The 13,747-nt window shown below is 34.8% G+C and overlaps 1 protein-coding gene across 8 annotated transcripts in view; it reads left to right on the top strand.

Moving 5' to 3' along the window:
- The window catches only part of zgc:153012, a 25,502-nt gene extending 11,910 nt beyond the window's left edge, over positions 1–13,592 (top strand). The window contains exons 1-5 of one of the 8 annotated variants that reach the window (XM_073938727.1): positions 4,533–4,778; positions 8,090–8,161; positions 8,257–8,936; positions 10,609–10,660; positions 13,014–13,592. In XM_073938727.1, the coding sequence (XP_073794828.1) occupies positions 8,266–8,936; positions 10,609–10,660; positions 13,014–13,154 (864 nt within the window). In that variant the 5' untranslated portion in view covers positions 4,533–4,778; positions 8,090–8,161; positions 8,257–8,265 and the 3' untranslated portion in view covers positions 13,155–13,592. 8 annotated transcript variants of the gene reach the window in all.
- Positions 13,593–13,747: the final 155 nt, after the last annotated feature.

Genomic DNA, 13,747 nt, shown 5'->3' with positions numbered 1-13,747 from the left:
TGTGTGTGTGTGTGTGTGTCTAAGAGAGATTGAGAGATTCAGTCACTCATCGAGTGCGTTTCAAACTGTGTCGTATCACAGATCAGATGGCTGATCTTAAACACACACACACACACACACACACACACACACACACGCACGCACACACACACACGTTTTCCTATCTCGTATATACACCCACATAAACACACATAAAAACACACACACAATCTCTCTCTCATACACGCATACTCAGACAAACTTTGTCATACACACACACGCACACACACATATTTGTTTTTTTACACTGACACACACTTACATGCACACCCTCATATACACATTTTTATACAAAGACACAAACACTCTCATACAAACAAACACACACACACATACATATATACACACACAAACACAGACACAAACTCACACACGCAATCTTTCTACAGACACACTTGTACACACAGATGCACGCTCGTATAGACACACATTTGTACAACCACACACTAGACGCTTAATTACTTGCATACACACACACTCATGACCTTTTTCACTCTGATACACACTCTCAAACATACACACACTCAAACATATGCAAACTCACACTCTCATTCTCTCATTTACCTCCACACACACACACTTACCCACTTATTTTCTCTCATACACACACACTTTTTCACTCCTATACACACTCTCAAATACACACACATACACAAACCCACACACACATAGACAAATTACAATCACTTACATGCGCACACACAAACACACTTATTCACTTTCACACACACACACTTGCGTACTTTTTCACTCTCATACGCACTCTCTTGCTCTTTCTCACACACACACACACACACACACACATTCACACAGAGAGAGATGCAGATCAGCCACACACTGTGAGGCGTCTCGGTTCTGTTGATCAACTGTGAGGCTGATATTTGACTCCATCATCAATATTTGCTCAATGTTTTCTCCTGGCCGCTTCACACACTTGAGTCGACGCGCTGCGTGTTGTGTTTACCAACCATACAACGCATGGCCATACAGTTGAAATCAGAATTATTCGCCCCCTTGTTCATTTTTTCCCCCAATTTCTGCTTAGCAGAGAGCAGATTTCTCCAACACATTTCTAATCATAATAGTGTTAATAACTCATCTCTAATCACTGACTTATTTTCTCTCTGCCATGATGACAGCACATAATATTAGACTAGATATTCTTCAAGACACTAGTATTCAGCTTAAAGTGACATTTAAAGGCTTCACTAGGGTAATTAGGGTAAAGTTAGGGTAATTAGGCAAGTTATTGTGTAACGATGGTTTGTTCTGCGGACTATTGGGAAAAATATATCTTAAAGGGGTTAATAATATTGACCTTAAAATAGTGTTTAAAAATTTAAAAACTGCTTTTATTCTAGCCGAAACAAAACAAATAAGACTTTCTGCTGAAAAACAAATATTATCAGACATACTGTCAACATTTCCTTGCTGTGTTCAACATTATTTAGGAAATATTTAAAAAAGAAAATAATTAAAAGGGGAAAGAATAATTCTGACTTCAACTGTATATGAAGACATTCCCTAATGGCCAAGATATTTCACAGTTCCCGGATGAGAGTTTTTACAATGACATACATTGAAATCAAGTATTAGCCCCTTTCACACAGTGATACCGGTAAATATCTGGAAAATTTCCGGAACGACTTTACCGGTATATTCAAAAAAGCGCTGTTCACACAGGCGAGGACGTTACGGAAATTTTCCGGAAAAGAGCATTCACACATCCATTCCAAAATACCGGTAAATTCTGACATCATTCACCACAAATGAGCTTTAAACGGCTGCGCTTGTATTTGTAAACATTTGACTAAATTACAAACTCTGTGGATGATCAATATTGTGAACAACTTTCGCAGGATCACTTTCTCATGTCGAGATGTTCATAATATGTACGTGTGCAGGCGCTCATAGGCGCACGCAAAGCTTGAAGGTAAACAAACAAGGGCTTATCATAAGCATCTCGTCGATGATTATTTACACAGTTGGCATTAAGAAGAACATATAAACGTGATCTGACTAACTTCTAGCAGCTAAATGTGTCTGGAAAAATATTCAAAGGCTTTTATTCTCACAAACCGCGCGCACGTGAATGCGTCTGACTGTTGTGATTGGCTAAAGCAGACGTCTCACGTCAGCACGTTCTAGACGTGCACGCGCTTATTACGGGAATCTTCCTTCTGCGTTCACACAGCGCAGCATTCCGGCAAATTGCCGGTAATGTTACAACTTCTCTTTCCGGAAAATAGCCAGAACGAATTTACCGGTATTTTCAAAAAGGACCTGTTCACACATACAACCTTTCCGGAAAATTGCCGGCAATTTTCCGGAAAGGTCTGTATGTGTGAAAGGGGCTATTATATATACATATATATATATATATATATATATATATATATATATATATATATATATATATATATATATATATATATATATATATATATATATACATATATATATATATATATATATATATATATATATATATATATATATATATACAGTTAAACAGTCAGAATTATTTGCCCCCGTTTTAATTTTTTTTTCTTTTTTAAATATTTGCCAAATGATGTTGAACTGATTCAGGAAATGTTCACAGTATGTCTGATAATATTTTTTCTTCTGGAGAAAGTCTGATTTGTTTTATTTTGGCTAGAATAAAAGCTGTTTGTAATTGTTTTAAACCCATTTTAAGGTTAATATTATTCGCCCCTTCAGCAATATTTTTTTCCTGATAGTCTCCAGAACAAACCACTGTTATACAATGACTTACCTAATTACCCTAACTTTATCCTAATTACCTTAGTGAAGCCTTTAAATGTCACTTTAAGCTGAATACTAGTGTCTTGAAGAATATCTAGTCTAATATTAATTACTGTCATCATGACAAAGAGAAAATAAACCAGTTATTAGAGATGAGTTATTAACACTGTTATGATTAGAAATGTGTTGGAGAAATCTGCTCTCCGCTAAACAGAAATTTTAGAAAAAAATAAATGGGGGGCTAATAATTCTGACTTCAACTGTGTGTATATATATATATATATATATATATATATATATATATATATATATATATATATATATACTTATATACTTTATTAGGTTCACCTGTCCAACTGCTCATTAACGCAAATTTCTAATCAGCCAATCACATGGCAGCAGCTCAGTGCATTTAGGCATGTAGACATGGTCAAGAGGATCTGCTGCAGTTCATATCGAGCATCAGAATGGGGAAGAAAGGGGATTTAAGAGACTCTGAACGTGGCATGGTTGTTGCTGCCAGACGGGCTGCTCTGAGTATTTCAGAAACTGCTGATCTACTGGGATTTTCACGCACAACCATCTCTAGGGTTTACAGAGAATAACAAAGAGGAACAAAGAGGAAATATCCAGTGAGCGGCAGTTCTGTGGGCGCAAATGCCTTGTTGATGAGGCCAGAGGTCAGAGGAGAATGGCCAGACTGGCTCCAGCTGATAGAAAGGCAACAGTAACTCAAATAAGCACTCGTTACAACCGAGCTCTGCAGAAGAGCATCTCTGAACACACAACACGGCCAACCTTGAGGCGGATGGGCTACAGCAGCAGAAGAGCACACCGGGTGCCGCTCCTGTCAGCTAAGAACAGGAAACTGAGGCTACAATTCACACAGACTCACCAAAACTGGACAATAGAAGATTGGAGAAACGTTGCTGCTCTGATGAGTCTCCATTTCTGCTGACACATTCGGATGCTCGACTCACAATTTGGCCTCAACAGCATGAAAGCATGGATCATCCTGCCTTGTATCAGCGGTTCAGGCTGGTGGTGGTGGTGTAATGGTGTGGGGAGATTTTCTTTGTGTCCATTAGTACCAATTGAGCATCAACGCCACAGCCTACCTGAGTATTGCTGCTGACCATGTCCATCCCTTTATGAGCACAGTGTCTCCATCTTCTGATGGCTACTTCCAGCAGGATAACGCAGCATGTCATAAAGCTCAATCATCTCAGACTGGTTTCTTGAACATGACGATGCTCGATGCTGAGCACTGTATATAGAGAGAACTGTTTAATATATATATATATATATATATATATATATATATATATATATATATATATTATTTTCGGGAATCATATTCAGGTTCATGTACTAGAAAATAATGAACATGAATTTAAACAATAACACTGATTATATAGTTTTAATGTTTATATTATACAGTATATTAGTAATCTGTAAAGCAATCCAAAAGTTATTGCAACATACATAAATAAAATATCAATTCTCACAGACACACACACAAATATCAGATTATTAATCTAAAGTGTGTGTGTGTGTGTGTGTGTGTGTGTGTGTGTGTGTGTGTGTGTGTGTGTATGTGAATGCAGCTTGTGTGTGTGAATGTGAACGCTGTGTGTGTGTTGGATTGTATGAAGCAGAATGTGGGCGGAGTAAGGAATGTTGGGATCCATGTGGGTGGGCAGAGAATCACAGCATGCGATGTGATTGGGCAAGCTAGAGAGTGGGCGGAGAACAGAATGAAACAGTGTGTGTGTTTAACTGTACATATTTACATGTGTTTGTGTGTGTGTGTGTCATAAGAAAGCAAAAACACACACTTGGAGATCAGCGTTTGTGTTGATCGCGGCTCCAGCAGGTGGACTTTCCCCCAGATTACTCTAATCTGCAGTTCTGTGATGGATTTCAGCACAACAGGGTGTTCAGAGATGCAGAACTCGTGATGAGGAACGTCAGTGAGCGCTTTACTCAACATTACTAAGAGAAAACACTGCAGGAGTTTCATATTCTGATTGGTGGCAGATTTAGAGTAGCTACACAATTACTGCAGCTGCCTTTTTATTCATTTATTTAGGATATTTTCTATTTAAATCATATGCAAATAACTAGTATTTCTAGAATTATTTAAATGCTTCTGATCCATATTTGAATTATTGCAATTATTTTAATAATTTAACTATTTTAATTTACTTTTTTAGTGTTTTTTTATTACTGGCTGGGTATTTTTCATTTTTTATTTGAGTAAATTGATCACTTTTGTCTGATAAGCACAGGAGATTCACAAATATGTTAGTGAAAAAAAGTTTGCATTAATTATTATAAATTTTTATTTTGATTTAGTAGTTTTAGCGCTTAAGCTTTAAATATTCATGCTTGCAGTATTTATATGCTTCTGATTCATATTTAAATTATTGCAATTATTTATTTATTATTTTATTTATGATTTATATTTTTAGTGTGTTTTTTATTACTACTTGATTATTATGGGGGTTTTTTTCATCTTAGTCCGGTAAACACAGGAGATTCACATATTGTAGTATTTTTTTATTTTATTTTTATTTTAGTTTTTGTTCATTTCCATTCAGAAGTGCTTCACTTTTAAATATTTATGCATGCTTAGTTTTAAAAATATTTAATTAATGAATAATTCAATAATAAAAAAATTCTGATAAACAGAGGGCAGTCACATTTTTTTCTGGACAGTTAATTTTTAGGGGCTTTTTGGTTGTGCAATATTTTATGTTATTCACTTTATTTTATGTTATTAAAATGTTTATGTTTTAATATGAATTTTATGGTCTTTATATATAAATAAATAATTCTATAACTATTCTATTTCATATGTATTCAAGTTTTTAGTAGTTTTAATTACTGGTTGGTTGATTTTATTCGAGTTTTTATTCATTTCCATTTAGTAGTTTTTGTGCTTCAGTTTTAATTTTTCACCATGCATATTTCTGTTAGTTGCTTTCAGTTCATACAATGTTTATATTTTACTTTAATTTTCAAAATGATAATATTTGTCTGTTAAACAGAGACAAAAAACAGATTCACAATTTTATTTTCCCTTAATTTTTTATAATTTTAGTAGTTTTAGTGCTTCAGATGTAAATATTAATGCATGCATAATCTTAATGCATGCATGAATCTTAAAAATATAAATGATTAATTAAATTAAATAATTTTTGTCCATTAAACAGAGAGATTCACTTTTGTTTTTGTTTTTGTTTTTTTTTTAAACAGAGACAAAAAACAGAGATTCACAATTTTATTTTTCCTTAATTTTCATAAATTTTTATTCTTTTTTAAAATTAATTTCCATTTAATAGTTTTAGTGCTTCATATTTACATATTCATGCATGCATAATCTTAACAATATAAATGATTGATTAAATCAACTAATTTGTGTCCAGTAAATGGAGGAGATTCACTTTTGTTTTTTTGTACAGTAAATATATATTTTATGAAATATTTATTAATTTTTATTTATTAATTGATTAAAATTTTATTAGAATAACATTGCAGTATTGTTTTAGTATTATTTATTTGGTTCTAATTTTACTTTTGATTAAATAGGCTATTATATCTATTTAACTTTTTAGTTGTTGTTTATGTAATACTGGTTGGTTGACCTTATATTTTATTACAGTTTTTATTATTTTAATTTAATAATTTTAGTGCTTCAATTTTAAATATACACACATGTTTTTGTTAGCTAGTTTCAGATTTTATTTGATTTTATAACATATTATTAGTGTGTCACATACCGTAGTCAGATATTTACCATATAAATAATGCTAATCAGTGTATGCGCTGCAATTTTATTTTAGTTTTATTGCCGATGTTTGAATTCACATTTGCATCTTATTTAAATAATTAACATTTTATTTTCATTGTTTTAATTAAAAGTGGTTTTACTTTATATTTAATTTAATTTTAGTTTCTAGTAATTTCTATTTAGTAGTTTTAGCGCTTCAGTTTTAAATATTTATGCTGCATATTTCTTTTAGTTGCTGTCAATTCATCTAATGTTTAGGTTTTACTTTAAATCATATACATGATAATATTTGTCTGTTAAACAGAGACAAAAAAACAGATTCACAATTTTATTTTCCCTTAAGTTTTAATAATTTTAGTAGTTTTAGTGCTTCAGATTTAAGTATTCATGCATTCATAATCTTAATGCATCCATGAATCTTAAAAATATAAATGATTAAATAAAAAAAAATAAAAAATTGTCCATTAAACAGAGGAGATTCAATTTAGTTTTTATTTTTTGTGAAATATTTATTATTTATTAGTACGTATTTATTGTTTTATTAAAATGTTATTAAAACAACATTGCAGTATTGTTTTAGTGTTATTTATTTGGTTCTAATTTTACTTTTATTTGAATAAATTATTATATCTATCGAAATGTTTAGTTGTTTTTTTATTACTGGTTAGTTTAGTAGTTTTAGTTCTTCAGTTTTAAATATTCATGCTGCATATTTCTGTTAGTTGCTTTCAATTCATCTAATGTTTAGGTTTTACTTTAAATCATATACATGATAATATTTGTCTGTTAAACAGAGACAAAAAACAGATCCACAATTTTATTTTCCCTTAATTTTTTTATAGTTTTAGTAGTTTTAGTGCTTCAGATTTAAATATTCATGCATGCATAATCTTAATGCATCCATGAATCTTAAAAATATAAATGATTAAATTAAAAAAAATTCTCCATTAAACAGAGGAGATTCAATTTAGTTTTTATTTTTTGTGAAATATTTATTATTTATTAATACGTATTTATTGTTTTATTAAAATGTTATTAAAATAACATTGCAGTATTGTTTTAGTGTTATTTATTTGGTTCTAATTTTACTTTTATTTGAATAAGTTATTATATCTATCGAAATGTTTAGTTGTTTTTTATTACTGGTTAGTTTAGTAGTTTTAGTTCTTCAGTTTTAAATATTCATGCTGCATATTTCTGTTAGTTGCTTTCAGTTTATCTAATGTGTATATTTTACTATAAATTACATTGTTTTTCTCATTTTAGCTATAGGTTTAGTTCACGATAATATCTCTGAGTTTTAATACATAAAACGGGACGTTTGCAATATTTATTTTTATTTTATTTATTCTAGTATGTGAAGTTAAACGAAATGCAAATAGGAAATGTTGCTTTACCAATTAGCTAATTACATTTTTTTAGTAACAGTATGGTACTGCTATAATACTGCTGAGCTTCACCGCAGTAAAGTTTACTCTTGTTCTGCAGATGTGAACAGGGATTTTTGTGGGTATTTTGTCACTGAATGAGTCAAATCCTCACCGGACGTTTCAGAAAGAGGTCAGAGGAAACAATTACATGATGACTTTTCCTGTCGCTGCGTGAAAAAAAACAACCACGTTCATGATTGAGCTTCCTTTGGATGTGTTTTCCAGTTTCCCGCCATGTTTGTCAGTGTACGGAAGATGGTCTCCATATTTGAAAGCAAAAAACAGCCTCGTCCCTTGTCTCTTCCTCCTTGTGTCTCTAATGAACAAACTCAGAAAGAAAAGACAAAACATCCTGCTGAAACTGCTACTAAGCCACACCCCTCCACACCAAGCCCCGCCCCTTCGGCTGTCATTCGTAGGCCACACCTCCATGGAGGAGGAGCAGGAAGTGGGAATGTGACTTTGCGAGACACTAATGGAGTTCGAAAGCTTCGGGATTCTTGGCCAATCGGGAAGCTGGATTGCTATCCGAGGGCTGGCAGATTAGTGGTTTCCATGGCAACTAGGGAGCCAATCAGCAGCAAGCATTTGCCACAAACTGTGTCCAGAAGCAAACTTAGAGACAAACCAGCAGATTTGAGAATGAGTACATCCAAACATGCTGTCAGCTCAGAGACAGGAACAGATACAGCTACGCCACCTGTTGGCCAAAGTCAAACACTGCACTCTAAAAACAGTCCCAGATCTGGGCCATCTGCGTCATCCTGCAGGTCCACTGTTTGTGACCAGAAATGGAGCTCACTGGCTTCCTCTGTGAGAGCGGACAGGGGCGGAACTTTATTTCACAAACACAGGCCCCGCCCCTCTGACGCCACTCTCCTTTCCCTTCTGCTTTTCTTCCACAGGTAAAATCACCTCGCATCCTCATAGAAACAGCTGACGAGTGCCTTTGGAAACCACTGCAAACTGTATAGCGCTCTTCTAGAAATGTCAAATAGGAAGCAGCTAATAAGTCCCTTAGAAACCCTTAAAAACAGTATAGCAACCTCCAAGAAACAGCCAAGAAGCTGCTTAGAAACACCATAGCAACCTCCAAGAAACAGCCAATAAGCTGCTTAGAAACACCATAGCAACCTCCAAGAAACAGCCAATAAGCTGTTTAGGAACACCATAGCAACCTGCTAGAAACATCCAATAAGCTACTTAGAAACACCATAGCAACCTTCTTGAAACAGCCAATAAGCTGCTTAGAAACACCATAGCAACCCCCTAGAAACAGCCAATAAGCTGCTTAGAAACACCATTGCAACCTCATAGAAACAGCCAATAAGCTGCTTAGAAACACCATCGCAACCTCATAGAAACATCCAATAAGCTGCTTAGAAACACCATAGCAACCCCCTAGAAACAGCCAATAAGCTGCTTAGAAACACCATTGCAACCTCATAGAAACAGCCAATAAGCTGCTTAGAAACACCATCGCAACCTCATAGAAACAGCCAATAAGCTGCTTAGAAACACCATCGCAACCTCATAGAAACAGCCAATAAGCTGCTTAGAAACACCATCGCAACCTCCTAGAAACAGCCAATAAGCTGCTTAGAAAAAATCAACCATAAAGAAACAGCCAATAAGCTGCTTAGAAAAAATCAACCATAAAGAAACAGGCAATAAGCTGCCTAATAATAGCACAGTAACTTCCTAGAAATAGCCAATAAGCTGCTTAGAAACAGCATAGCAACCTCCAAGAAACCTTCACTTAATAGCAAGTGAGAAAGGATCTAAAAGCCTCGTCAACCAATTAGAAAGCAGAGTTCTGTCTCCGCCCTCATGCTAATATATCATCAGGCTCCGCCCTCTTCCTGCTCCTCCACAGTAGCTGGTTTAGCTGGAGTCCGCAGTGTGTTTGAGTACTCTTCAGTGTGTGGTTGTGGTTGTGTGTGTGTGTGTGTGTGTGTGTCTTTAATTGAGTTACTGCAGTCGTTCTTCAGGATATTTATGATGTATTTGTGGTTGTTGAGAGCGTGGCCCTTGAGTGTGCGGTTTTCTGTTTCCATCAAGGTTATGAGAACCATGTGCTGCAGCCGCTCTCAGAACAATAGCATCAGTGTTACACACACACACACACACACACACACACACCGCCTTTCTCAGAGCTGCTCATGAAGACCTCATTCAGGTCAAGCATCGGGATTATAAGAGCAGAGTAAAGAACATCCAGCAGCGCTAGTGCTCCACATATCACCCGCTGTGGGTTTCCATGCACCTATATTCATTCACATTTTCAAATATTACATTATAATGTCTTAAAGGCCAAGATGCACATTCATTTTATGAAAAACGTTTGCTTTAAATATTAATAAAAATATTGTTTAGTTTATTATTAGACAAATAACATTTTACTCAAACCCATGGCTAATACATTCAGTGAAGCTCAACATTTTCAAGTGATGTGTGTGTGTGTGTGTGTTCTATAGCTGTGTATGTATGCATATATATGTTTGTACTGCATTAAACTAAAAAGGAATTGTTGTTCTTATGTAATGTAATATATGTCGATCTCTGTCTCTGTCACAGTGGATCGAACAGCAGTATGATCGCCATCGATAACAAGATCGAGCAAGCCATGGTGAGTGAGATCCGCCACTATAGCAGAACATATCACAAGTCTGAATAAAATTAAATGAACAATATCTGTTTTTCTTGCACACAATGCTAGTGAATAACTAATCTGTGCATGTTAATCTGCTGGAAACAGTTGGTTTTGGTAATCTTTACCATCTTTTCAATTTTTGGAACAGCAGTCTTTTTCTAATGACTAATGATTGGGTGAAATATGCTTAGCCACGCCCCTCCAAATGTTAGTAGAGGTGGGGTTAAAAAGATCATAAACCCCGCCCCCCCACTCAATATTCCATTTTTACTTGGAAGTACATCATCCTATTGAAATGAAACCCCACCCCCTACTCCATATTCCAATTAAATTGGAAACACATCATCATAAACCCCGCCTCACACTAATATTCGATTTCAGTTGTAAGTACATCACTATACTGAAAAAAACTGCCCTCTGCTCGATATTCAATTTCAAATGCAAATACATCATCATACTGAAATAACATCCCGCCCCTTCTTAATATTCCATTTCAGTTGGAAATACATGATTTTACTGACATATAACCCCGCACCCTACTCAATATTCCACTTCAACTGGAAGTGTATTATGATATTATAAACAGGATATTTAATATCAAAACAGGAAATTCAAAATAGGATATTCATTAAATTTAAATAAAACCCCCACCCCTCCTTAATATTCCATTTCAGTTGGAAATACATCACCGTCATGAAACTCCACCCCTACTCTATATTCTGTTTCAGTTGGAAATACATCATAATCATAAACACCTTCTACTCACTACTTTATTTTAATTAGAAATTCATCATTGTACTGACAACTCAATATTCAATTTTAGTTGCAAGTACATAATTATACTGAAATAAAACCCCACCCCGTCTCAATATTCAAATTCAGTTGGGAGAACGTTATCCTCACAAAAACCCCGCCCCTACTTAATATTCCATTTCAGTTTGAAGTAAATAATTATCATAAACCCCGCCTCCTACTTAATATTCAATTTCAGTTGTAAGTACATCATTATACTGAAATAAAACCCCGCCCCTACTTAATATTCTATTTCTGTTGTAAATACGTTATCATTAAACTCCGCCCCCTACTGATGAAAATTCATCATCACACTAAAATAAAACCCCATCCTCTACTTAATATTTAATTTCAGTTGGAAATACATCATTATCATAAACCCTGACTCCTACTCAATATTCTATTTCAGTTGGAAATATGTTATCATGACACTCCGCCCCCTACTGATGAAAATACATCACACTAAAATAAAACCCCGTCCTCTACTCAATATTATTATTATTATCATAAACCCCGCCTGTAAGTACATCATTATACTGAAATAAAACCCCACCCCTACTCAATATTCTATTTCAGTTAGAAATACAACTTTATCATGAAACTCCGCCCCCTACTCAATATTCCATTTTAAATAAAAATTCATCATCATACTGAAATAAAACACTGTCCTCTACTCAATATTTAATTTCAGTTGGAAATACATCATTATCATAAACCCTGACTCCTACTCAATTTTCAAATTCAGTTGGAGGAACATTATCCTCACAAAAAACCCGCCCCTACTTAATATTCCATTTCAGTTTAAAGTAAATAATGATCATAAACCCCGCCTCCTACTTAATATTCAATTTCAGTTGTAAGTACATCATTATACTGAAATAAAACCCCGTCCTTGCTCAATATTCTATTTCAGTCTGAAATACGTTATCATGAAACTCCGCCCCCTACTGATGAAAATTCATCATCACATTAAAATAATACACCGTCCTCTACTCAATATTCTATTTCAGTTAGAAATACAACTTTATCATGAAACTCCACCCCCTACTAAATATTCCATTTTATATGAAAATTCATTATCATACTGAAATTAATACTACTTAATAAATTACTTAATTAATCTACTTAATATCTATTTTCAGTTGGAAATGCATCATTATCATCAACCCCGCCTCCTACTCAATATTCAATTTCAGTTAGAAGTACATCATCATACTGAAATAAAACCCCGCCCCTGCTCAATATTTAATATTTAGTTGGGAATACATCATCATCATAAACCCCGCCTTATACTCAATATTCAGTTTCAGTTGTAAGTATATCATTATAGTAAAATAAAACCCCGCCCCTGCTCAATATTCTATTTCAGTTGTAAATACATTGTCACCATGAAACTCCGCCCTCTACTCAATATTCTGTTTCAATTGGAAGTACATCATCATATTCAAATAAAACCCTGCCCCCCAATCAGATGTAAACTTTCACTGCAGGATAAATCACTGTGTGTGTGTGTGTGTGTGTGTGCGTGTGCGTGCAGGACCTGGTGAAGTCTCACCTGATGCTGGCGGTGCGAGAGGAGGTGGAGGTGCTGAGAGAACAGATCAAAGAGCTCTCGGAGAGAAACGCTCAGCTAGAGAGAGAAAACTACATCCTCCGAGCCCTCAAGGACCGAGACTGAGCCCCGACACATGACACCGGCACCGCAGTGCATCACGGGAGACGTAGTTCAATTAGAAAAGAGCCCAGAAGAAGGGAAGGGAAGACGGAAGTGTGTGCAGTATTGACCAGTTAGTGCCTTAAAAACCGCAGTAATGAATGATAGCGCTGCTTTAATTAAGAGGTAATTAAATAACGTTAATTGATTTATGACACCCTAAATAGTTCTTATTTATTACTGTCAGTGTGTGTGTGTTGTCAGTGTGTGTGTGTGTGGGTTTGAAAGCACTGCTCACTTCTAGGTTAACAAGTCTTTTTTTAATGTTGCCATGGTTACTCCTAAACTACCCCTGGCGGATGGAAAGACTAGTTTAGGTTAGGTAACTGGCTCTTCCTATCTGCTAGTGAATAATGATCTGATCTGTAACGATGACTGCTCTAATAAATAACTCTCACTAGCCCCGCTGTCTGAGCATTTCACTGCAGAAACATAATAAAAATATGATGAGCGTCTTACAAAATATGTGCATTTGTTTTAGGCTTGGTTTTAATTACATGTTGTTGTGAAACATCTTGTCGGACAATCAACAGCTGAATAGTTATGTCATCGTTACA

This window comes from Danio rerio, chromosome 23, assembly GCF_049306965.1.
Source record: "Danio rerio strain Tuebingen ecotype United States chromosome 23, GRCz12tu, whole genome shotgun sequence".
Classification (NCBI taxonomy): domain Eukaryota; kingdom Metazoa; phylum Chordata; class Actinopteri; order Cypriniformes; family Danionidae; genus Danio; species Danio rerio.
This window is presented reverse-complemented; position numbering and strand designations above follow the sequence as displayed.